Here is a 26,474-nt window from a genome sequence, read left to right as displayed (position 1 = left end):
GAAGGAACTGAAAAAATGCATAAAAACAACCTTGGGTGCTGCCCCCTTCAACAATGAAACCACACTGCGGAGGGAGGGGGGCCCACCGAGGCAACTCCCCAGCACAAGATATAGCGTGAACCACCAAGAAATCCTCGTTGGTAGGACAAAGCCAATGTCTTAATGCCTGGCCAAGATCGTGGGTCAGAGGCCCTGCCTCAGCTGAGACTGGAGACAAGTCCTTAGTCTTGATCCCAATCGCTACTGAGGCTACTGGGGTGGAGTTACCCTTCGGTCTTCTTTGGCTGGCTTTTCTCCCTGCTGTGTGCATTGGCATCTCATGGGGGTTTCAGCAGCTGTGTGTGGGGAGGTGGTGGCAAAGTGGCTACAGTGTGATGCAGTTTTAATAAAAATTTTATTACACAGCCATAATGTAATCAACACTTCTCCAAATCCAAATGATACTAAATACAGATCTACATGGTGGATCAAAATGACTCCAGCGAATTATCTGGATTCTATAATTTCATGTCTTTTAAAACCAGAAATCAAAAAAAGTCCAAGTTCATCATGATAGGAGAGGTCCCAGCAGCTCCAGGACTCTGCTGAAGTCCAGGCAATGTTAACAGTCTGTGATTCCACATTTACACAATGGTCTATAAAGAGTTGCGGTCAATGGACTATTCAAGTATATATGATTTTAACGAGTCCATCACCACTCCTTTGCCCAACTGAACTGTGTCACAGCTACCACATAGCTGTTACAGTCGTATTTAGCAATTTTACAGTCATAATACTCCTTTAAAACCATCCATTGCTGCTTTAAAAAAGTAAACTAAGTTAAAGCGACACTGAGGCTCTACTAAACCCAGAAGTTACCAAGTTCATTTTTATGTTTAAATACAACTTACAAGTCCATGATTTCCCATCATCCCCCTTCCTTGTACAAAAGCAGGGTGAAGAAGCACAAAGCAGAGCTTTTAGATTCCTCTCTTGTGGAGATCAGGAGCTCTCAGCTGTTCCTTTAGCTTAGTTCTTGGTATATATAGTCAGCTGTACTTTGTTCTGAAAGATTTGTTAAATGCCACTTTTATTTACACTTGGAGCTTTACACCTGAGAATGATTATCAAGCAGTCAGCTTATCTCTTTTCAAACATTTCATAAAGACATACACACACCTCTGCTGGCTTCGCCCTAGCTGCACAACAATATATATGCTGACCATATATATGTATACACACACACAAAACTGCACATGCTTGAAACATTTGCAACCTAAATCTTTTTGAGATGGAGTCTCACTCTGTCACCCAGACTGGAGTGCAGTGGCGCAATCTCGGCTCACCACAACCTCCGCCTCCCAGGTTCAAGGGATTCTCCTGTCTCAGCCCCCCAAGTAGCTGGGATTACAGGCGCGCACCACCATGCCCGGCTAAGTTTTGAAGTTTTAGTAGAGATGGGGTTTCACCATGTTGGTCAGACTGGTCTTGAACTCCTGACCTCAGGTGATCCACCCGCCTCGGCCTCCCAAAGTGCTGGGATTACAGGCATGAGCCACCGCGCCCGGCGTAACCTAAATCTTTTTGTGTTTGCTCTCCACATTCATATTCAGAAATTTCTCTTAAAAACAAAACAAAATGTAATTCTTGCCAAAACAGCAAAACAGAATCACTAGGAAGAGGCTGGTATACTGGGTGAGAAAAAGAAGTTCTATGTTCAGCCAAGAAGCTGTGGGCTGTACCCATGGGATGAGCAAGACATTCGCTGCCCCCCCGGTACCCGGCCGTGGGCTTCCCTCCCGCACCTGCCAGGACACAGCCTGCAGGGCAGGGGGCTAAACTGGGGAGTCTTCTCCAAAGTTGGGAAGGGATGGGGAAGAGTAGGTGGGGATGGGGAAGTTACACAGCTACAGCAGTCAGGCCTGTTTAGTAAGAAGAATCACATTTAATGAGTTTCTTTCTTGCAGTTTCAGATGCTCAAGTACAGCTGAAAAAAATCTGAAACAGCTATAGACCCATGACAGACTGATACAAAGAGTACTGCATTTTAAAAAAATGATAAAAAAATCCACACACTTACACACACACACATACACACTCTCGCTCTCAAATTAGACCCCCCCCACAAATGTACACTTTTTGGAAACTAAACTGGTTTTGAAACCCCTTCTTCCAAAAAGAAGGGCAGAAGAGAAAGATGAAGAGAGGGAGGACCGCAGGTGCCCAATCCCCGCTCCCTCCACAAGGTCAGGGGCCAAATGTTCAATGGGTGGGCCAAGGCAGTCTGGAGAGAAGACCGCCCAGTGCTGCTGCTATTGCCCCAGGGGCTCCAGCAAGATTCCCAGCTCCATGGTAATACTGAATGCGTGCAGAGTGGCCAATGAACTGCGCGGTTAAAAAAACAAAAGGCAAACACAAATCTAAAGACATGGATAAAGCCCAAGAGAGCCCAGGCCCACACTGGGTGGGGCCCTGGGGGAGGGGAGGCTGGTGGGAGATGGTGTGCAGACAGGGAGGTCTATACAGCAAATGGTTTATATTACAGATGACTGGCAGTTTAGAGTCTCTTCCCAGTTCGACAGCTGCTCCAGCCCAAAGAGGCTAAATCAAAGGAAAGGAGGAAAGGTGGGACGCTGCGATGGGGCATGCGGGGTCAGAAGCAGCAGGCTGGGTGTGCTCAAATAAGCCCTCGTCGTTTTTTGTAGTCTTCCAAGTTCAGAGATCTCCTTGGAGCCCCATCCTTGGCTGGTGGAGCCTTGGAGGTGATGGCTAAAGCCTTTGACTCTGTGGGAAAGAAGAGCAAGTTGGCAGCTGAGGTCCCACAAAGTCCTTAGTCCCGTGCTGCACCCCTGCAGGCAGCCTCCTGACTGTGGCCCTGTTCCCTCTCACCATACCTGCAGCCTGTCTTGGCCTGGCCTGTGGATGCTGATGAGCCAACATTCCCCTTTCTTCCCTTAAAGTGGGCTTCCTTGTTGCCCCAGAGAACCATGGATCCATCTGGTCCTCAGCCCTCACCACCCGCCCCACCCTCACATACCTGAGCTGGGAACTTGTAAATCAATCTTCACATCAAAATCGTGTACTTTGAACAGATCTTCTGAGAGGTCACTGGCTGACTTAGAATTCAAATCTTTATCTTTGCCTTGACCCTGGAATGTGAAGAGGAAAACTAATGGTAAGAGCATAAATGCAAGTGGATTTCTAGCAGCAGCAGCCACTAACGGTAAAAAGCTCTTATTTAAGTTCATTACATTTTCCTACTAAGGCGCCTTTCTGATTCCTTCTCTCAGAGGGAGGCCACGGACAAAGAGCTTTCTCTCCTGAAGGCTGAAAGCACAGAGAAGAGGGCAGGCTCATGTCTGTGGTATGAAGGTAGAAAAGGTGGGCTTAAGGCAACAGGTCACCTCCTGACCTAAGATTTCAGAAGTCCTGAGACCGGTTAGACTCCAGCAGGAAAAGAGGAAAAGACTTAACTTGGACGCATAACTGCTTTTTTTTTTTTTTTTTTTGAGATGGGCGTCTCGCTCTTGTCATCCAGGCTGGAGTACAATGGAGCGATCGTAGATCACTGCAACCTCTCCCTCCCAGGTTCATGAGATTCTCCTGCCTCAGCCTCCTAGCTGGGATTATAGGAACCCGCCACCACACTAATTTTTTTCTATTTTTAGTAGAGACGGGGTTTCACCATGTTGGCCAGGCTGGTCTCGAACTCCTGACCTCAGGTGATTCACCCACTTCCACCTCCCAAAGTGCTGGGATTACAGGCATGAGCCACTGCACCTGGCCAGAAAACTGCTTTTAAATGTGCCGTTTTCAATGAGCTTTCACTTTTACAATATCTGATCTTTGTATGTTATCTCTCCTCCTGTGAAGTTGGCAGGGTATATAGCAGTACCCTCATTTTACACAGGAGAAAAGGGGGGATGCTGAAGGCTAGAAGCCAGCTGCCGAAGGACACAGTCAAGGCCCTAGGTAAGTAGTGGTGTTAGGTTTGGAATTAAGGTTATCTGTTGATTATATTTGCAAATAACTGGGATGGGGAAGGGACTCCAAGAGGGACTCCCTGTTCCTCCAGGTGGAAAAATCAAGCCCAGACTAGACAAGGTGCTTGTTTGGTGCCTCAGCTAGCAGCCTTGCTCAGCAGGCAACAGGGTGGTACCGCACTTGCCTTGCTCATTTCCTTTGGAGCATCTGGTAACACTCCAGAACCGTATTTTGCATTCAGCTGGGCCAAGATGGCAGCTTGAACAGCTGGGTCTCTGGACTGGGAGAGAAAATCAGTTATTTTAGAGATTGTTTGACACTCACAGAGTCCTACTGCCAGATTCTTTCCCACCTACCAAACTAACATCACAAGCACCACAGCGGGCCCATCAGCAGCTAGTGGGGTTTTCCTCAAAGCAGCAAAAAAAAAAAAAAAAGGCAATTAAAAGCTTGAAAGCCAAGCCCAGCCCAGCCAGGCCCTAGCTAAGGGCCACATTACTAACGTCTGCTGCACTGTAAACCCACCCTGATACAGGAGGGTCAGTCACTAGGTTTTTGTAAATCCATGCCACGTTTTCACTGCCTATATGCCCAATAGCAAGATAAAAAAGGAAGTATCCAGACCCAAGAGCTTCAGACAAGCAAATCCCAGCTAAGAAAACATTATTTTTAACTTCGTTATTAATTTCCTAATGGAATTCATTTTCTGTCCTAGAATCTAGGTCCTGACTAAAATGTCCTCTTTCGGCACTCACATTAGAAACGATGGTAGGCTTGCACTGGCGCCGGGTAAACGGATCCATCTGTTGGTTTTTCATGTTGTGACTTTCAGCCTGAAACAGAGAGCATGCACCACAGAACTGTATCTCCATCCCCCCACCCTTTCACCATAAGCTCACAGGCAAGTAAGTCTTTGCAAGCGACTGAAAAGAAAAAAAAAAAGCGATCATCCTTTTCCTTTTTTAAAAACTTGTGTGTGAGATGGAGTCTCGCTCTGTCGCCTAGGCTGAAGTGCAGTGGCGCAATCTCAGCTCACTGCAACCGCTGCCTCTCAGGTTCGAGTGGTTCTCCTGCCTTAGCCTCTCCAGCAGCTGGGACTACAGGTGCAAGTCACCACGCCCAGCTAATTTTTGTATTTTTAGTAGAGACAGGGTTTCGCCATGTTGCCTAGGCTGGTAAACTCCTGACCTCAGGTGATCCACCCACCTCAGCCTCCCAAAGTGCTAGGATTACAGGCGTGAGCCACCATGCCCAGCTAATTTTTTTCATTTTTTAGATGGATTCTCGCTCTGTTGCCCAGGCTAAAGAGGAGTGGTATCAGCTCACTGCAACCTCTGCCTCCCAGGTTCAAGCAATTCTCGTGCCTCAGCCTCCCAAGTAGCTCGGGTTACAGGTGTGCACCATCATGTCCAGCTCATTTTTATATTTTCAGTAGAGATAGGGTTTCGTCATGTTGGCCAGGCTGGTCTCAAACTCCTGACCTCAGGTGATCCACCCACCTCGGCCTCCCAAAGTGCTGGGGTTACAGGCGTGAGCCACCGCGCCCAGCATATTATCCTTTCCCTTCAAGAATACCAGAGTAGATATGGGGGCAACAACCAAGAAACAGAAATTGAGAAAAAACAAATACCTGTGGAATAGAATCTAAGGGTGGGAAAAGGCAGGACAGGGCAGAAGACTGCTGCTTTTCATTAGGAATAAATTACATCGATGTATGTGGACATACAGAGAGTGTGTGTATATGTTAAGTGCATATGTTATTTCAATAATTAAAAAATAAACTTGGGCAAGACGTAGAAAAGATGTCATGGTTTATTAATTAGCTTTGTTTTAGTGATTCAGATAAAGTGTTCTTACCACAAGGGCCTTCTCAGACTCTACAATGTTCCATTCCCGGTTCCGTTGGTTGATGTAACTGTGGGGTGAGTAAGAAGGATGAGTCAATGGCTGTGAAACGACGGAGGGAGGGAACCACCGAGCCCTGAACCCGGATATCTATGGGGTCAGTGCAGCACAAAGTGTACAGGCCACAGGCTTGCCTGATAATTTTGGCCAAGGTCTGTGGGCCAAAAATAGGCTCCATAACACACCTGATAGCGGATATGTTCTTGGTTCGCTGGCGGTCCAGGGCCTCTGCCCGTTCCTCCAGCTCATTCAGCTGATCTTGGATTTGTTTGGCCTTGTCCTGATCCCCCAGATCCTCAGCCATGGCCTACACAGAGAGATGTGTGAGTTCTTGGCTACATACAACTGACTGTATATCAAGTATCCCCTTACTTCTGGCACAGGCAAAGGTATCTCATGTGGTGAGCAAAGGACAGGAGATGTGGAAGAAAACTGCAGAAGTACTTTACAAATACAAGATATAATTTATATTATAGTAGTGCACAGTACAGTGGGGAACACCTTCCCATATAGCTACCTGGCTGTGGGTCCCTGGCGGCAGTAGAACGCCGGGCCTCACAGGGTGGCTAAACCACCATAACAAGGCCCACCCCAACCCGGTGTGAAGAATGGAAAATCACCAGCCACAGGTGGCCTCGACAGTGTCATCTGTCTGTTCAGACTCAGTGCTGAATACCACCCAGGGTCTATTTTATTACACAGGAAGCTGAAGTGACTAGAAAGTAAGAAGACTGGCACGCAGGAGATCAGTTTGAATTTAGGGAATGGAAAATGGCCAAGGAACGTTACCCAGGCGCCAAGAACACACTGTGTTGCTTATAATCGAGCCCAGAATTTTCTCCCAATCCTGCCACCACTAACTTGGCAGAGGATGAAAAAGTTTGATTTCTACATCGCCTTACAGGATGAGGAAAGAGGCTCGAGTACAACTCCTTACCTTTTCCTTCAGTAGCTGAGTCTTCTTCATAGCGTAGTTGGGTGGAGCTTTTCTGAACCTTTCTTTCTCTTTTACAATCTGTACCAGAGAGGAGATACCAGCAGTGAGGTATTCCTAAGCTATTTTTGCAGACAGGCTAAGTGAGCCCATTTTGGATGCAAACAGCTAGTTACAAGGGGGCTGCTCTTCCTATGGCAGTGCCATGCCCCAGAGAGAGACAGAGCGGGTTCATTCCAAGGGATACTATGCTGCTTCCCGGGTCACGGAGATTCTTCTGGGACAGTCTGAAGGAACATGCACCAAGAAACAGCAGCCCAAGGGCCTGGTAGTGTAAGGCTAGCCACTGTCCAAGAGAACAGAGATCAAATCATTTTACCAAGATGTTTTAGAGAAGGAAAACTCTTGAAGGATCAAGCCTAGCAGAACACAGATCCCGGAACCCGAAATACACTTTAGTGTACGTAGCCTCATTTGTTGTCTCATCTGAACTCTGAATACACTCCAGTCTATGTTAGCCTCATCTGCACATGAGAATGTATAGAAAAAAGCTTGATGAACAATAAATAATAAGGTAGTAATATTAGTATTCCCTCATTTTCATGCATAGCTAAAAATGTCAAGATATAGGGAAATAAAAGAGAATCATGTTCTTCTCTCAACATTGGTTCATGGGCACCAGGTTTCTTACCTCTTCAATGTCCTGATCATTGAATTTATAATTAAGAGCTTCTTTAATAGATAATTCCTTTTTATTGATTTCATCTAGAGTGGGCAACTGCATGCCAGCAGAGAACATCTGGATCAAAAACACGATACAAGGTTATGAGTAGGGATTTTGGAAAGATATTTTTCTCAATATGCACGAACAACTGCTAGGTGATCTCTAGCCACGTACCGCTTCTTTCCACTTCATAAACTCACTTTCGGTGAATTCTTGGTTTGAGACAAACTCTAAACGGAACACGCGTTGGTCATTGCCATGCCTACATGAAAGAGAGACAGCATCTCCAAGAAATGTGCATGGTGACTGTAGTACAAGTAAAGCAACCTTACCAGACTATGTACTACTTAGATATACCTGTTGGAGCGGTTCTCAATCCTAGCTACCCTATAAAATCATCCCAGGCTGTTTTAATGGGCAGCCAAGATTGAGATCCCAAAGCTAGCACTGGAAACCAAATGGGCTTGGTCAGAGCTTCAAAAGTCAGTTTATATTAAAATCCATTACAGTCAGCATCAACAATACGCAACAGAGCCTGGGACAGGGGTACATGCCTGTGGTCGCAGCTCCTCAGGAGACTGAGGTGGGTGGGAGGATCACCTGAGCCCAGGAGTTCCAAGCAGCAGTGCACTATGATGGCACCTAGAACAGTGCCTGGCACACTGTACATTCGGTAAATATTTGCTGAGTGAATGACACTTTCATTTTATTGAAGAGGAAATGAAGTCCATAAAAATGATCTTTCTTGTCACACATGAGGTTATAAGATAGAGCCAGAACCAGAAGCAAGCCTCTTGGCCATGTTTGCCAAGGAAATGCCAGCGAGGCTCCGGGAGGGTCTCTTACAATGCAACATTTCCTTTCTCTGTGTCCTACCACTTCATATATTTGGTTCCCCCAGAGGAGAGAATATCCTACCTTCCCTATAGACAAAGATGGAATACAAGTCTCCCTCCAAGTGTACCTCGTGGGGATTGCATAAATAGCATTCATGGTAACAAGGCACATCACACAGAGAGAATAGCAGCCCCCAAAGCCAGTGCCTGTTTGAAGTGGAAGCAGAAGCTGCCCCAGAAGTGCCTCCTACCGTAGTTGCAGTCCTTTGTTTGTTCTGGTGCCACCTAGCTGGTAAACTTTGGCGGTTTCCACAACACCTGTAATCTCAGCGACCTAAGTGACAGGACAGAGACACCAGTCAAAACCAGACTCTTCCAGGGCTTTCCACAACACTCTTCCTTTGCGTCTCTCTACCTGAATGCAGACAACTGATCGAGCGCTGAGTAGAGTCCACAGCTGCCAGGGGTTCTGGGCACCCTTCTCAGGTTTAGAACGCAGATGGTCAAGCACAGGGGGCCTTGTGCCCAGGAGGAGCAAGTGCCAGCAGAAGAGGAGCCTGGTGGGGCCCACTGGCAGCTTTTCCTCCAACTAATTCTAACTTACGAGGGATGTATTTGGGATTTCACCAGTTGATTTTTATCAGCCAAATGTGAAGACCATGTAGGTCAGTTTCTGTTGCCAAGCATTTCAGGATATGGCATGGCTGCAGGTCCTCATACAAGAAGATAACACACGTAAAAACCAGACAACTAAGAATAAAACAAAACAAAACAAAAACAAGTCAGGCTGGGCGCCGAGGTTCATGCCTGTAATTCCAGCACTTTGGGAGGCTGACATGGGAGGAGTACTTGAAGCCAGGAATTTGAGACCAACCAGGGCAACACAGAGAGACCCAGTTTCTCTTTTATTTATTTATTTATTTTTTTGAGACAAAGTCTCACTCTGTCGCCCAGGCTGGAGTGCAGTGGTGCGATCTCGGCTCACTACAACCTCTGCCTCCTGGGTTCAAGCGATTCTCCTGCCTCAGCCGCCCAAGTAGCTAGGACTACAGGCGTGCACCACCACGCCCGGCTAATTTTTTGTATTTTTAGTAGAGATGGGGTTTCACCATGTTAGCCAGGATGGTATCAACCTCCTCACCTCATGATCCGCCCACCCCTCCCAAAGTGCTGGGATTACAGGCATGGGCCACCGCGCCCAGCCGAGACCCAGTCTCTACAAAAAAGAAAAAAAAATTAGTTGGGCATAGTGGTGTGCACTTATAGTCTTAGCTACTCAAGAGGCTGTCGTAGGAGGATTGAGTACAGGAGTTCAAGGTTGCAGTGAGCTATGATCACACTGCTGCATGCTAGCCTGGCCAACAGGGCGAGATCCTATCTCAAACAGACTGGGCAGTGTCTCATGCCTGCAAACCTAGCATTTTGGAAGGCCAAGGCAGGAAGATGGCTTGAGTCCAGGAGTTCCAGACCAGCCTGGGCAACATGGTTAAGACACTGTCTCAAAAAAAAAAAAAAAAACACCCCCCAACAACTGGGCTGGGCGCGGTGGCTCACGCCTGTAATCCCAGCACTTTGGGAGGCCGAGGAGGGCAGATCACGAGGTCAGGAGATAGAGACCATCCTGGCTAACATGGTGAAACCCCATCTCTACTAAAAATACAAAAAATTAGCTGGGCGTGGTGGCGGGTGCCTGTAGTCCCAGCTACTTGGGAGGCTGAGGCAGGAGAATGGCGTGAACCCAGGAGGCGGTGCTTGCAGAGAGCCGAGATCATGCCACAGCACTCCAGCCTGCGTGACAGAGCAAGACTCTGTCTCAAAAACAAAACAAAACAAAAAACCAACACCCAGCACTTTAGGAGGCTGAGGCCAGAACATCACTTGAGGCCCAGAGTTTGAGACCAGCATAAGCAACAGAGAGAGGCTGTCACTACAAAATTTTTTTAAAAAATACCAAAGTAAGGCCGGGCGCGGTGGCTCACGCCTGTAATCCCAGCACTTTGGGAGGCCGAGGCGGGCGGATCACAAGGTCAGGAGATCGAGACCATCCTGGCTAACATGGTGAAACCCCATCTCCACTAAAAATACAAAAAATTAGCCAAGCGTGGTGGTGGGCGTCTGTAGTCCCAGCTACTCGGGAGGCTGAGGCAGGAGAATGGCGTGAATCTGGGAGGCAGAGCTTGCAGTGAGCAGAGATCATGCCACAGCACTCCAGCCTAGGCAACTGAGCGAGACTCTGTCTCAAAAAAAAAAAAAAAAAAAAAAAGGAAAATTAGCCAGGTGTGGTGGTGTGCGCCTGTAGTCCCAGCTACTCGGAGGTTGAGGCACGAGAATCACTTGAACCCAGGAGGCAGAGGCTGCAGTGAGCTGAGATCGTGCCACTGCACTCCAGCCTGGGAAACAGGGTGAGACTTTGTCTCCAAAAATAAAAATAAACTGAAAAATTAAAAATAAGGCTGGGCTCAGTGGCTCATGCCTGTAATTCCAGCACTTTGGGAGGCCGAGGTGGGTGGATCACCTGATGTCAGGAGTTCAAGACCAGCCTGGCCAAAATGGTGAAACCCCGTCTCTACTGAAAATACAAACATTAGCCAGGTGCAGTGGTGGGCACCTGTAACACCAGCTACTCAGCAGGCTGAGGGAGGGGAATTGCTTGAACCCGGGAGGCAGAGGTTGCAGTGAGCCAAGATCATGCCATTGCACTCCAGCTTGGGCAACAAGAGTGAAACTCTGTCTGAAAAATAAATAAATAAATAAATAAAAATAGGCCAGGTGAGGTGACTCACGCCAGCACTTTGGGAGGCCGAGGCAGGCAGATCACAAGGTCAAGAGTTCAAGAGCAGCCTTGCTAACATGGTGAAACCCCATCTCTACTAAAAATACAAAAATTAGCCAGGTGTGGTGGCGGGCGGCTATAGTCCCAGCTACTTGGGAAGCTGAGGCGGGACAATTGCTTGAACCCAGGAGGCGGAGGTTGCAATGAGCCAAGACCATGCCATTGCACTCCACCCTGGGTAATACAGTGAGACTTCATCTCAAAAGAAAAAAAAAAAAAAAAAAAAAAAAAAAAAAAAAAAAAAAGGCCGGGCGTGGTGGCTCACACCTGTAATCCCAGCACTTTGGGAGGCCAAGACGGGCAGATCACAAGGACAGGAGATCGAGACCATCCTGGCTAACACAGTGAAATCCCGTCTCTACTAAAAATACAAAAATTAGCCGGGTGCGGTGGCGGGTGCCTGTAGTTCCAGCTACATGGGAGGCTGAGGCAGGAGAATGGCATGAACCCGGGAGGCGGAGCTTGCAGTGAGTGGAGATCACGCCACTGCACTCCAGCCTGGGCGACAGAGCAAGACTCCGTCTCAAAAAAAAAAAAAAAAAGAAAGAAAGAAAGAGAGAGAGAGACAAGAAAGAAAAAGAAAGAAAGAAAGAAAGAAAGAAAGAAAGAAAGAAAGAAAGAAAGAAAGAAAGAAAGAAAGAAAGAAAGAAAGAAAGAAAGAAAGAAAGAAAGAAAGAAAGAAAGAAAGGAAAGGAAAGGAAGGAAAGGAAGGAAAGGAAGGAAGGAAGGAAAGGAAGGAAAGGAAGGAAAGGAAGGAAAGGAAGGAAAGGAAGGAAAGGAAGGAAAGGAAGGAAAGGAAGGAAAGGAAGGAAGAAAGAAAGAGTAAAATATAATATAAATAAATCAATCCCAAAGCGTTGGGATTATGGGCGTGAGTCACTGTGCCCAGTCCACCTAGACCACAGAAGCAGTGCTGGAACATACATAATAACCTGTATTAGTTCGGAGGGTGTTTTTTAACCTCAATACAATTCCCTGGCATAGAAGTCACTTGGTATGCAACACGAAACTTTTCATTCAGTGGCTTTTCAAATGAACATATCTTTTAGATTATGTAACTCCCAATGAACACTTCATAGATGCCTCCCTTCTCCCTTTTATACTGAAGGGGGAATAGAGAAAATTATTCTAAATCCAAATCTTCCAGTCCCTTGGGCTCCAAGTCCTCTTCTTGGCGACAAGTCATGAAGGATTCCTGGGCACCTCAGACTGTCACTGCTCTATGGGGATCCTACTTGGAGTCTACTTTCCATTGAATGCTGACAAAAGAGTGATAGATTTTTTCAGTGGCTCCTGCCCTCAGTTGAGACTAATTCTATTGAAAGCATGGACAATTGTCCAAGGGAAGAAATACCAACCCGGTAAACTGGTTTGCTGTTGTGGTTTCCAATGCCAATCCGCACAAAACATCCTGTGACAGTTTTAGCAAAGAAGGGCATGTGACACCAACGTTCTAGTTTATGTCGTGATAATCGAACCCGATTCAATTCTTCAGGTAAGGAAACTGGTTGGGATTTTGGAGGGATCTCTTCTTTCCTAAGAGGAAAAAAGGGGCACTGGAAAAAATGTTCATCATAAAAACAACAAGATAGAAAAATAATATCAACTCCTCAAAACTTAACCAAAGTACATGTGACTAGCCTAGGAGGAGAAGTAAATGAAGCACCAGCAAAGACTTGTAATAGGATTTTGTTCCTGACCAGTAGTGTGAACTGTTTCAAATGAGACTGCCATCTTAGATAACCCATCAGAGTAAGAAAATAAATGAAAGCTCCAGGCCAATGTGAGCGTGACATGAAGTCAGTTCCTACCTTCCAGGCCCAGGTGAAATGTCCAAGCGCGCAGGCTAGCAGCCAAATGAATGGGCTGACGTGCTGGGGAACTCAGTTCAGCAAACCAAAGGTAACCAAGTCAAAGTTAGTGGCCCAAACAGGGCCCACTCTTCCTCAAAAACCCACCTATCCTGCCTACTAGACCAAAATGTATAAGAGCTTACTCCTCTTCTTCATCAGATGACGATGTTCGCGATGACCGGTCTGACTTCTCACTGGATTTGTCATCCTCTTCCTCTTCTTCATCATCAGAGTAGACCTCACTGGTTTTTAATGGCTGTTTTTTGGCAAGGAGCTCAGCTAGAAAGAAAGGAGATGTTTACCTACGTTTTCTCAACAAGAAAATGAATTCATTCTTGAAAAAGAATTGGAAATGGAAGAGGACTCAAATACATAGCTCTGTCCTCTCTAGACTGGATTGTGCTAACTTGGGGTATATACAGAAATGAGTTAAAACACAGAGTTAAAATTATTCAGGTGCCAAATATCAGACCCCAACAGATGAAAAAAGGGCTGGAAGACTGATACTAAGTAGGCAGAAAGGGTACCCAACACTACTGACAATTCTCGTTTATGGCACTCAAGACACTTGACTATGGGAAGGAAAGAGGTCCCCCTCTTGATGACTTCAGAAGCTTCTGAGGAAAACTTCAAATAGGAGAGTGGCTGAATCACCACTGGTACATCTACCAATGAACTACTGTGCAGCTATAAAAAAGGAACGTGGGGCCAGGTACAGTGGCTTATGCCTGTAATCCCAGCACTGTGGGAGGCACAGGCAGGCGGATCACTTGAGGTCAGGAGTTTGAGACCAGCCTGGCCAACATGGTAAAACTCTGTCTCTACTAAAATACAAAATAGCCAGGTGTGGTGGCTGGCGCCTGTTATCCCAGCTACTCAGGAGGCTGAGACAGGAGAATCGCTTGAACCCAGGAGGTAAAGGTTGCAGTGAGCCAAGATCGCGCCACTGCACTCCAGCCTGGGCAACAGAGCGAGACTCCGTCTCAAAAAAAAAAAAAAAAAAAGGAACATGGCCAGGCATGGTGGCTCACGCCTGTAAACCCAACACTTTGGGAGGTCGAGGTGGGTAGATCACTCGAGCTCAGGGGCTTGAGACCAGCCTGGGCAACATGGTGAATCTGCATCTCTACCAAAAATACAAAAAAACTAGCCAGGAGTGGTGGCTGGAAAAAAAAAAAAAAGAGAGAGAGAGAGAAAACTATATAGTATGCTACCATTAATCTAAGATGGGAGGTGAATCTGTGTACTTATGATTTAAAAAGAAAAAAGAAAAATATAAAACAATTTTAGGCTTGGAGTGTTGGCTCACACCTGTAATCCCAGTACTTTGGGAGGCCAAGGCAGACGGATCACTTAAGGCCAGGAGTTCAAGACCACCCTGGCCAACATGGCTAAACCTCATCTCTACTAAAAATACACACAAAAAAATGAGCCAGGTGGTGGTGCACGCGTGTAGTCTCAGCTACTCAGGAGGCTGAGGTGGGAGAATTGCTTGAACTCGGGAGGTGAAGGTTGCAGTGAGCTGAGATCGTGCCACTGCACTCCAGACTGAGTAACAGAGCGAGATCCTGTCTCAAAAAAGAGAGATGCACAGATGGACAGAAGGAAAAAAATAACCGCAATGGATTAAAACACATAAAGCATGTTAAAAATCGTGAGTTCACAAGGATATTCAAAACAAATAAAACTCATCGGTCATCTTTGGAAGTTGCTAAGAATTATCTCTCTCTCTCTCTTTAAAATATTGCGGAAACAGGGTCTCACTATGTTGCCCAGGCTGGTCTTTTTTTTTTTTTTTTGAGACCCAGGTTGCAGTGCAGCGGTGCGATCTCCACTCACTGCAAGCTCCGCCTCCTGGATTCACGCCATTCTCCTGCCTCAGCCTCCCACGTAGCTGGGACTACAGGCGCCCGCCACCACGCCCCACTAATTTTTTTGTATTTTTAGTAGAGATGGGGTTTTACCGCGTTAGCCAGGATGGTCTCGATCTCCTGACCTCATGATTCGCCCGCCTTGGCCTCCCAAAGTGCTGGAATTACAGGCATGAGCCACTGCACCCGGCCCCAGGCTGGTCTTGAATTACACATGTGAGCCACTGTACCTTGCCAGGAACTATCTCATTCTTTCAAAAACTGGTAAACGAAAGGAAAATTAATCAAGCATTTATCTTGCCTTTCCTGTTGAAAATGTGCCTGGGGGGTAACTCAATAGCTGATTAGAAGTTTCTCTTTATAGAAGCAGGCTAGATAATGAATGAAGAAAGAATGATAGATGTGAAATATCACCATTTTGCAACTCCTAATGAATTAAATTATCTAGGTAATGACCATCAATGGCTACTAGGACAGAACTATTATTTCTTTTTTTTTTTTTGAGATAGAGTCTCACTCTCGTTGCCCAGGCTGGAGTACAATGGTAGGATCTTGGCTCACTGCAACCTCCACTTCTCGGGTTCAAGCGATTCCGGTGCCTCAGCCTTCCAAGTAGCTGGGACTACAGGCATGTGCTACCACGCCTGGCTAATTTTTATATTTTTAGTAGAGATGGGATTTCACTATGTTGGCCAGGCTGGTCTCAAACTCCTGGCCTCAAGTGATCCACCCACTTTGACCTCACTAAGTGCTGGGATTACAGGTGTAAGCCACCGTGCCTGGTGTGGCTATTTTTTGTATTTTTAGTAGAGACAGGGTTACACCATCTTGGCCAGGCCGGTCTTGAACTCCTGGCCTCAAGCAATCCTCACGCCTCAGCCTCCCTAAGTGTTGGGATTACAGGCGTGAGCCACTACACTCAGTCCCACATTATTTTTTGTTGTTGTTTTTTTGAGATGGAGTCTCACTCTGTTGCCCAGGCTGGAGTGCGGTGGCGCAATCTCGGCTCACTGCAACCTCTGCCTCCCAGGTTCAAGGGATTCTCCTGCCTCAGCTTCCTGAAGAGCTGGGATTACAGGTGTGCACCACCACAGCCAGCTAATTTTTGTATTTTTTGTAGAGACGGGGTTTTGCCATGTTGGCCAGGCTGGTCTCAAGCTCCTGACCTCAGGTGATCCGCCCGCCTTGGCCTCCCAAAGTGCTAGGATTATAGGTGTGAGCCACCGTGCCCAGCCCCCACATTATCCTTTCTAATTCTTCACCCCTCTCTATACCCATGTCCTTTGCTATGTGCCTTAGTCATTCTTCCTGGGCCCATAGCGACACCGTGCCAATTCCAAGTCTAGGCCTTAAGAGGCATGTGTGTCTCTGCTTGCCCCTTTTATACTTCTGTCATCACCATATAAAAGTGCTCGGGGTTTACTGGCCCAAGAAGGAAGAGAGAGGAAGAACAGACCTGGCTACCACCTGTAGCTTGGAGATAATTCCAGCTGAACTCATCCCATCAGGCGGGTGAACTGCAGTTGAACTTCAGATGCATGAGCAGGAACAGGGGTTAGTTTGTTACTTCACATTATTGTGTTAACAGCTAACTGATAGGATTGTTAACGTCACACACTGAGAGACAATCCGATATCATGTGTCTCCTGATGGAAATACATACCACTACCTAAAAATCAGCCTTCCCCAAGAACAAGCAACAACGACAACAACAGAACAAACCCAAATCTGACCAATTCCGTAGCTCCAACTACCCATTTATAGGAAACTCAAGGGACTAGAAACACATTCAACAACAAAAATGAGATGCAGTCAGCATCATGAGAAACCAGAAGACGAATGACCCAGTTTCTTCAGCAAATACACTGCAAGGCAGGGCAAAAAGATATGGGGAAGAAAACATACAGATTAAATGCCTTAAGGGACATAACAGATCACAATGTATGGACTTTAAGATCCTGATTCAAGTGGTCCAATTATTGTTTTTTTGAATTACAATACAAATAGAAAAATTTGAACACTGACTAGATATTTGATAAAGAGTTCATTGTTATTTTTAGGTGTAATAATGGTATTATAGTTAGGTTTAAAACAAAAGTACTTATCTTTTAGAGGAACATATTGAAATATTTATGGTTAAAATATAATAATGCTGGTATTTGCTTTAAAATAATCTGATGAAAGGATTATAGATTTAACAAGACTGGCCAAGAGCTGACTGCTGAGGCTGGATGATGAGTTCATGGATGTTTATTGTACTATTCTCGGTATGTGTTGGAATTTTATTTATTTATTTATTTATTTATTTATTTATTTATTTAATTTATTTATTTGAGACAGGAGTCTTGCTGTGTTGCCAGGCTGGAGTGCAGTGGTGCAGTCTCGGCTCACTGCAACCTCCGTCTCCTGGGTTCAAGCGATTCTCCTGCCTCAGCCTCCTGAGTAGCTAGGATTACAGGCACGTGCCACCACACCCGGCTAATTTTTTTGTATTTTTAGTAGAGATGGGGTTTCACCATGTTAGCCAGGCTGGTCTTGAACTCCTGATCTCGTGATCTGCCCGCCTCGGCCTCCCAAAATGCTGAGATTACAGGCGTGAGCCACCGTGCCCGGCCTGTGTTGGAATTTTATATGAGAAAGACACAACAAGAGGGCAAAATAAAAACGGACACCAGGAAGTCAAATCATATAAAGACACAAAGTAGCCATTACCTTTCCCCCCTTACCTGTTCTGTTCTTTCGTTTTTCTCGCTCTGCTTTTAGCTCCTCCATGGCTTGAGATTTCTTATCTAGTTTCTCATCCCGCTTGGAACGCCGTTCCTTGTTGTGGGATGTTACCTAGGAAAGGAAGGATATATAGGATGGCTCTCTTTACCAACAGCTGATAAGATTCTCTAAACCCACTTAATGCATTTAGTCCCCCAGCGTTATTCTATATGGGTTGCAGAAACTTAGAGCTTGTAGTGTAAGGGGAGAGAGCATCCTCTTGTGGACAAAGAGGATAGCGCAGTAAAATAAGTCCTGTCCAAAATGCCTAATAGCAAGTTCAAGAATTATCCAAATAAACTCTTTCTGGAAGAACACGCTAGAACACAGCTAATGTTGGGATTACAAGCATGAGCCACTACACTCAGCCCCACATTATCTTTTTTTTTTTTTTTTCTGAGACGGAGTCTCATTTATCATTTTGATGATAACTACAGATTACTTTCCCAGCTATATTTATACCAAGTAAAGGATGACATACATCTAAGTAAACATCATAAGCATCTGGCTACCTAGGACAGGTTGTTTACCAACTTTTCCTTAAGGGATGCTCACTCACTAGTGGGCTGCTTTTTTTTTAAACAGAGCCTCGCTCTTCTGCCCAGGCTGGAGTGCCATGGCACGATCTCAGCTCACTGCAACCTTCGCCTCTGAGGTTCAAGCAATTCTTGTGTCTCAGCCTCCCAAGTAGCTGGGATTAAAGGCATGAGCCATTGTGCCAGGCTAATTTTTGTATTTTTAGTAGAGATGGGATTTCACCATGTTGGCCAGGCTGGTCTCAAACTCCTGGCCTTGAGTGATCTGTCCGCCTCGGCCTCCCAAAGTGCTGGGATTACAAATGTGAGTCACTGCAGCTGAGGGCTGCTTTTTAAATGCAGACTTCAGTGAAAGCTGGGCACAGTGGCATATGCCTGTAGTCTCAGCAACTCAGGAGGATTGCTTGAGACTAGGAGTTTGAGGCTACAGTGTGTTATGACCGTGCCAGTGAATAGCCACTGTACGCCAGCCTGGGCAACATAACGAGACCAGAGAAGGAAGGAGGACGGGAAGGAGGATGGGAAGGAGGACGGGATGGAGAAAGGGAAGGAGGAAGGAAAGGGAAAAAGAAATAAAAAAAGAAAAGGAAAAAAAAAAAAGGAAAGGAAAAAGTGCTAAGGGGTTAATAGCACAGCTGATGGTGAAACACTGAGATATGTCCAGAGATTAATGATACCATGCCACAAGTCTTGTACTAATAAGCTTAGGCTGATTAATATAAACCCACCTTTTACACACACACACACACTCAAAACAGAGGTTTATTCTTTGGACAATGAAGAACACTGAATCTCCTACCTGAGATTCTTGAATCTGTGTCAGCTTTTTCTTTTCTTGCTCCTCTTCTTGCTTTTTCTTCTTTTCTTTCTTTTCTTTCTTTTTGGCTGTTTTTAGTTTTTTCTTGATTTCAAATCTGGTTAAAAGATATTTGTTTGGTTTTTAACTAGCAATGAAATGTATGTAAAAACTGATTTCTATTAGATAGGAGAAAGGAACTAAGGGAAAGGAGCTAATAGATATTTTGGCTTTCCTGAAAGAAACTCTCATGTACCTTTTAAGTACATTAAAAATATTTAATATGTTAATTACAACAAAATATAAAATATTTTATTGCATTAAGTTGGAATATGTTTAAAATGAGAGAATATGGGCCAGGCACAGTGGCTCACACCTGTAATCCCAGCACTTTGAGAGGCCAAGGCGGGCAGATCAGGAGATCAAGAGATCAAGACCATCCTGGCCAACATGGTGAAACCCCGTCTCTACTAAAAATACAAGAATTAGCTGGGCATGGTGGTGCACGCCTGTAGTCCCAGCTATTTGGAAGGCTGAGGCAGGAGAATCGCTTTAACCCGGGAGGCAGAGGTTGCAGTGAGCCAAGATCTCACCACTGCACTTCAGCCTAGCGACAGAGTAAGAATCTGTTTCAAAAAAAAAAAAGAGAGAGAAAGAAAACATATATAGGATATTGCTGTACTCATCTGCACCACTCTAGCCTGGGCGACAGAGTGAGACTCCATCTCAAAAACACAAACAAAAAGGCCAGGCGTGGTGGCTCGCACCTGTAATCCCAGCACTTTGGGAAACCAAGGCAGGCAGATCATGAGGTCAGGAGATTGAGACCATTCTGGTCAAAATGGTGAAACCCCATCCCTACTAAAAATACAAAAATTCGCCAGGCATGATGTCACATGCCTGTAATCGCAGCTACTCAGGAGGCTGAGGCAGGAGAATCGCTTGAACCCAGAAGGCGGAGGTTGCAGTGAGCCAAGATCGCGCCACTGCACTCCAGCCTGGACGACAGAGTGAGACTCCACCTCGAAAACAAACAACAAACAAACAACAACAAAAACCACATAATGACAGACCATTTCACACCCACCAGGATGGCTCTTATCACAAAGAGGAAGGCCAGGCACGGTGGCTCACACCTGTAATTCCAGTACTTTGGGAGGCCAAGGCAGGAGGATCACTTCAGTCCAGGAGTTGGAGACCAGCCTGGACAACATGGTGAGACCCTGTCTCTACAAAAATTTAAAAAATTGGCTGGACATGGTGGTACATGCTTGTAGTCCCAGCTACTTGGCAGGCTGAGGTGGGAGAACTGCTTGAGCCCAGGAAATTGAGGCTGCAGCAAACCATGATCATACCACTGGACTCTAGCTAGCCTGGGCAACAGAGTGAAACCCTGTCTCAACAACAACAGAACAAGGAAATGACAAGTGTTAAAGTGTTAGTGAAGATGTGGAGAAACTAGAACACTTATTGCTGATGGGAATCTAAAATGGCGCAACAGCAGTTTCTCAAAAAGTCAGAGTTATCATATGAGCCAGCAATTCTACTTTCCAGTATACACTCAAAAGATCTGAAAATAGGTACTCAAATTTTTGTATATAAATGTTCACAGCAGCACTAGTCACAATAGCAAAAAGGAGAAAACACCACAAATATTAATCAATAGATGGATGGATAAACAAAATGTGGTATACACATAAAATGGAATATTACTCAGACGTTAAAAGGAATGAAGTACTAATGCATCCTAAATGGATAAACCTCAAAAACACACTAAGTGAAAGAAGTCAATCACAAAAGACTGCATATTATGATTCCATTTATATAAAATATCCAGGTTGGGCATGGTGGCTAATGCCTGTAATCTAAACACTTTGGGAGGCCGAGGCAGCAGGATTGCTTGAGGCCAGGAGTTCAAGATCAGCCTGGACAACACAGTGAGACCTCGTCTTTAATAAAAGTTTTAAAAATTGGCCAGGTGGTGGCACACCCCTATAGTCCCAGCTACTTGGAGACTGAGGCGGGAGGATTGCTTGAACACAGGAGATCGAGGCTTCAGTTAACTATAATCACGCCACGGCACTCCAGCCTGGGCAATGGAACGAGACCCTGTCTCGATAACAACAACAATAATAAATATATCCAGAATAGGCAACTCTAGAGAGACAGAAAGGAGATTAGTGGTTGCCTAGGGCTGGGAGGCTTATGGGGAAATAGAGGAGTGATAAAATGCTCTAGAATTAATTGTGGTGGTGATTGCACAGCTCTGTGGACATATAAAAACCACTGAATTATACACTTTAAGTGGGCTATTTTAAACAAAGTCATTTTTTTAGAGTCAGTGATAGTTTACATTTACATAATGTTCTTATGTATATCATCTCACTTGAGGTTTACAACAACCCCTGAGGAGGAAACTGAGGTCAGAAGAGAAAGTGATTTAACTCCGATCACCCCGCCAGCGAGTCTGACTTGAACCTAGACCTTCTGACTGCAATGTCGGTGCCCTTTCTACAACCAGGCTCCCTTTTATGCTTCCTGCCCCCATGAAGAATCTAACAACTGAAAATGACATCTCACTACTGGTGCTGCTGGCTAGAGAACACGATGCTCATGGTGCTTACATAAAAAGACTACGAAGATTAAATGCGATCCATATAAAGACCTTTTAAAGTAAAAAAGATGCGGGAAATTCCAGAGTTTCCATATTGCACTGCCCTGAAGCTAAACAAATGAACTACAAAAATATCAATTTTCTATGATGGCTCTGAACCTCTGTCTCAATAATCAGCACACTAAACCATTCTTACAGTCACTGAAAAAAAATCACTGAAGCTGGGGGTGGTGATTCACACCTGTAACCCCAGCATTTTGGGAAGCTGAGGTGGATGAATTGCTTGAGGTCAGGAGTTCAAGACCAGCCTGGGCAACATGGCAAACCCCCTCCCTACAAAAAAAAAAAAAAAAAAAAATACAGCGCCAGGAGAGGTGGCTCATGCCTCTAATCCCAGCACTCTGGAAATCCAAGGTGGGTGGATCACCTGAGGTCAGGAATTCCAGACCAGTCTAGCCAATATAAAAAATTAGCCAGGCTGCTGGGCGGGGTGGCTCAGGCCTGTGTAATCCCAGCACTTTGGGAGGCTGAGGTGGGCGGATCACGAGGTCAGGAGATTGAGACCATCCTGGCTAACACAGTGAAACCCTGTCTCTACTAAAAATACAAAAAATTAGCCAGGCGTGGTGGCTGTTGCCTGTAGACCCAGCTACTAGGGAGGCTGAGGCAGGAGAATGGTGTGAACCTGGGAGGTGGAGCTTGCAGTGAGCCAAGATCACACCACTGCACTCCAGCCTGGGCGACAGAGCGAGACTCTGTCTCAAAAAAAAAAGAAAAACGAAAAATCAGCCAGGCCAGGCCAGGTGTGGTAGCTCACGCCTGTGATCCTGGCAGTTTGGGGGGCCAAGACGGAAGGATCATTTAAGGTCAGGACTTGGAAACCAGCCTGGGCAACATAGTGAAGCCCTGTCTCTACTTAAAATACAAAAATTGGCCAGGCACAGTGGCCTATGCCTGTAATCCCAGCAATTTGGGAGGCCGAGGCAGGTGGATCATCTGAGGTCAGGAGTTGGAGACCAGCCTGGCCAACATAGTGAAACCCCGTCTCTACTAAAAATACAAAAATTAGCCGGGTGTGGTGGTGGGCGCCTGTAGTTCCAGCTACAGGGGAGGCTGAGGTGGGATAATTGCTTGAACCCGGGAGGCGGAGGTTGCAGTGAGCCGAGATTGTGCCACTGCGCTCCAGCCTGGGCGACAAGAGCAAAACTCCATCCCAAAAAAAAAAAAAAAAAAAATTAGCCGGGTGTGGTGGCAGGTGCCTGTAATCCCAGCTACGCAGGAGGCTGAGGCAGGAGAATCACTGAACCTGGGAAGTGGAGACTGCGTGAGCTGAGATTGTGTCACTGCATTCCACCCTGGGCAACAGAGTGAGACTCCATCTCAAAAAAAAAAGGAAAGAAAAAAATATTAGCCAGGCATGGTAGCCTATAGACAGCCTGTAGATCCAGCTACTTGGGAGGCTGAGGTGGGAGGCTGGCTTGAATCCAGGAGGTGGCAATTGTAGAGAGCTGAGTTCACACCACTGCACTCCAGCCTGGATGACAAAGCCAGACTGTGTCTAAAAAAACAAAATATTTTTTAAAAGTCACTGAATCAGTCAACTGTCTCATTCACATAAGGTGAAAAACATAAAAACTAAGTTTGAGACAAACCGCCTATTACCCTCGAGCTACTTTGTGATTTTGTCATAGGACTTATTGGCCTTACATGACAACATCTTGCTATGCTTTCCACAGTTCAGACATGCAAATTTTAAACCGTCTGGCAATTCCAGCACAGTTTATTAAGTCCTATTTAATAGTTCCAATATAGGTAAACTTGGAAGCATTCACACTCAAAATAAATGTTGAGGCCGAGCGTGGTGGCTCATGCCTGTAATCCCAGCACTTTGGGAGGCCGAGGCGGGTGGATCACCTGAGGTCAGGAGTTTGAGACCAGCCTGGCCAACATGGTGAAACCCCATCTCTACTAAAAATACAAAAATTAGCCAGGCGTGGTGGCAGGCATCTGTAATCCCAGCTACTTGGGAGGCTGAGGCAGGAAAATCGCTTGAACCCAGGAAGTGGAGGCTGTGCTGAGCCGAGATTGTGCCACTGCACTCCAGTCGGCAACAAGAACGAAAGTCTGTCTAAAAAAAAACAAAAAACAAAACACACACACACACAAAAAACAAAAATCAAATGTCTATTGCTTGCTGCTGACCGAAAGCCAAACATTCTTCTCTAGGATAACTCAGCATACTTAATATGGTCTCCAGAAGGGACAAACAAAACTCCCAGATGAAAAGGAACTAACTGCTGCCAAAGAAAATGCTTCTATTTTCCTTTCATGAGATTAAATAGGTAGGATCCTCATTCTGAGGGCTATTTTATTTCCAAGACAAAAGCCAAGTTTATTTTTACCTTGAAATTCTGTTAGGAGATAAGGAAGAACTACTGCCATATTTAAAACTTTTCCATTTAAAACATGGCAAAAGTTGAAAACATTGAAGCAGCTTCTAAATACCAAAAAGCAATTTAACATATGACTTTTTAAAAAAATACAAAAACTGTGTTAGAGGGTAGTCAGATACCTAACTTGTACATAATGAGGAGAAATTCCAAGTCTTTTTTTTTTTTTTTTTTGAGACGGAGTCTTGCTCTGTCGCCCAGGCTAGAGTGCAGTGGCACAATCTCGGCTCACTGCAAGCTCCGACTCCCGGGTTCACGCCATTCTCCAGCCTCAGCCTCCTGATTAGCTGGGACTACAGGCGCCCGCCACTGTGCCCGGCTAATTTTTTCTATTTTTAGTAGAGACGGGGTTTCACCATGGTCTCGATCTCCTGACCTTGTGATCCGCCCGCCTCGGCCTCCCAAAGTGCTGGGATTACAGGCGTGAGCCACCGCGCCCGGCCGAAATTCCAAGTCTTGAATCCTGTGAAGACAGGGCTCCAAAAAAGAATTTGGGAAATTTTTTCAACCTAGGAGCTTGAACAATTTGAAGCCAATTTGTAAAATACAAAGCTTTAAAACACCATTTGTTCACTTAATTTTTATATATCATTTGATGTGTTCCCACATTACTCTCAATCATTACTGTATTCATGTTCTAAAACCAAGGCAACCTTATGATTACCTCAATACTTTTTGCTTAGTAGAAATCAAATCATGTACTGATCTTTATCAAGACAAACAATCTCGGCCGGGCGCGGTGGCTCAAGCCTGTAATCCCAGCACTTTGGGAGGCCGAGACGGGTGGATCACAAGGTCAGGAGATCGAGACCATCCTGGCTAACCCGGTGAAACCCCGTCTCTACTAAAAAATACAAAAAACTAGCTGGGCGAGGTGGCGGGCGCCTGTAGTCCCAGCTACTCGGGAGGCTGAGGCAGGAGAATGGCGTGAACCCGGGAGGCGGAGCTTGCAGTGAGCTGAGATCCGGCCACTGCACTCCAGCCTGGGCGACAGAGCGAGACCCCGTCTCAAAAAAAAAAAAAAAAAAAAAAAAAGACAAACAATCTCTGTAATTCCCCTCCCTTTTTCTTGACACAGGGTCTCACTCTGTCACCCAGGCTGAAGTGCAGTGGTGCAATCTCAGCTCATTGCAAACTCCACATTCCGGGCTGAAATGATACTCCTGCTTGACTCAGCCTCCCGAGTACCTGGGACTACAGGCATGGGCCACCATGCCTGACTATTTTTTGTAGGAGACAGGGTTTTGCCATGTTGCCAAGACTGGTCTTGAATTCCTGGAATCAAGTGATCCACCCACCTCGGCCTCCCAAAGTGCTGGGATTACAGGTGTAAGCCACCGCTCCAGGCCTGCAATTCCCTTTATTATTTTTTTTTTTTTTTTTTTTTTTTTTTTTTGAGACGGAGTCTCGCTCTGTCGCCCAGGCTGGAGTGCAGTGGCGCTATCTCGGCTCACTGCAAGCTCCGCCTCCCGGGTTTACGCCATTCTCCTGCCTCAGCCTCCCGAGTAGCTGGGACTACAGGCGCCCGCCACCTCGCCCGGCTAATTTTTTTGTATTTTTAGTAGAGACGGGGTTTCATTGTGTTAGCCAGGATGGTCTCGATCTCCTGACCTCGTGATCCGCCCGTCTCGGCCTCCCAAAGTGCTGGGATTACAGGCTTGAGCCACCGCGCCCGGCCTCCTTTATTATTTTTTTTTAAGACGGAGTGTCCCTCTGTCACCTAGGCTGGAGTCCAGTGGTGTAATCTTTTTTTTTTTTTTTTTTGAGACGGAGTCTCGCTCTGTCGCCCAGGCTGGAGTGCAGTGGCCGGATCTCAGCTCACTGCAAGCTCCGCCTCCCGGGTTCACGCCATTCTCCTGCCTCAGCCTCCCGAGTAGCTGGGACTACAGGCGCCCGCCACCTCGCCCGGCTAGTTTTTTGTATTTTTTAGTAGAGACGGGGTTTCACCGTGTTAGCCAGGATGGTCTCGATCTCCTGACCTCGTGATCCGCCCGTCTCGGCCTCCCAAAGTGCTGGGATTACAGGCTTGAGCCACCGCGCCCGGCCGTAATCTTGGCCCACTGCAACCTCCGCCTCTTGGGTTCAAGTCATTCTCCTGCCTCAGGATCCTGAATAGCTGGGATTACAGGTGCGTGCCACCATGCTCGGCTAATTTTTTGTATTTTTAGTAGAGATGGGTTTCACCATGTTGGCCAGGCTGGTCTCGAACTCCTGACTTCAAGTGATCTACCCGCCTCGGCCTCTCAAAGTGCAGGGATTACAGGTGTGAGCCACCACACTTGGCCTGTAATTCAATTTATTTATTTATTTTTATTTTTGCTTTTTATTGAGACAGAGTCTTGCTTTCACCAAGGCTAGAGTGCAGTGGCACCATCTCAGCTCACTGCAACCAC

The 26,474-nt window shown here is 46.0% G+C and overlaps 1 protein-coding gene across 1 annotated transcript in view; it reads right to left on the bottom strand.

Moving 5' to 3' along the window:
- Positions 1–375: 375 nt before the first annotated feature.
- Positions 376–26,474, bottom strand: part of RTF1 (RTF1 homolog, Paf1/RNA polymerase II complex component) — a 73,055-nt gene continuing 46,956 nt past the window's right edge. Inside the window, exons 6-19 of the mRNA XM_050799448.1 lie at positions 19,021–19,135; positions 17,646–17,757; positions 13,192–13,327; positions 12,554–12,731; positions 8,614–8,696; positions 7,701–7,788; positions 7,494–7,601; positions 6,806–6,883; positions 6,054–6,175; positions 5,821–5,878; positions 4,719–4,796; positions 4,148–4,243; positions 3,017–3,128; positions 376–2,763 (exon numbers count right to left, since the gene is read on the bottom strand). Of these exons, the coding sequence (XP_050655405.1) occupies positions 2,657–2,763; positions 3,017–3,128; positions 4,148–4,243; positions 4,719–4,796; positions 5,821–5,878; positions 6,054–6,175; positions 6,806–6,883; positions 7,494–7,601; positions 7,701–7,788; positions 8,614–8,696; positions 12,554–12,731; positions 13,192–13,327; positions 17,646–17,757; positions 19,021–19,135 (1,471 nt within the window). The 3' untranslated portion in view covers positions 376–2,656. The remainder of the gene's footprint in view (positions 2,764–3,016; positions 3,129–4,147; positions 4,244–4,718; positions 4,797–5,820; positions 5,879–6,053; positions 6,176–6,805; positions 6,884–7,493; positions 7,602–7,700; positions 7,789–8,613; positions 8,697–12,553; positions 12,732–13,191; positions 13,328–17,645; positions 17,758–19,020; positions 19,136–26,474) is intronic.

The sequence above is a fragment of the Macaca thibetana genome, chromosome 7, assembly GCF_024542745.1.
Source record: "Macaca thibetana thibetana isolate TM-01 chromosome 7, ASM2454274v1, whole genome shotgun sequence".
Classification (NCBI taxonomy): Eukaryota; Metazoa; Chordata; class Mammalia; order Primates; family Cercopithecidae; genus Macaca; species Macaca thibetana.
Note: the sequence above shows the minus strand (reverse complement) of the source record. Positions and strands in the feature narration are given on the sequence as shown.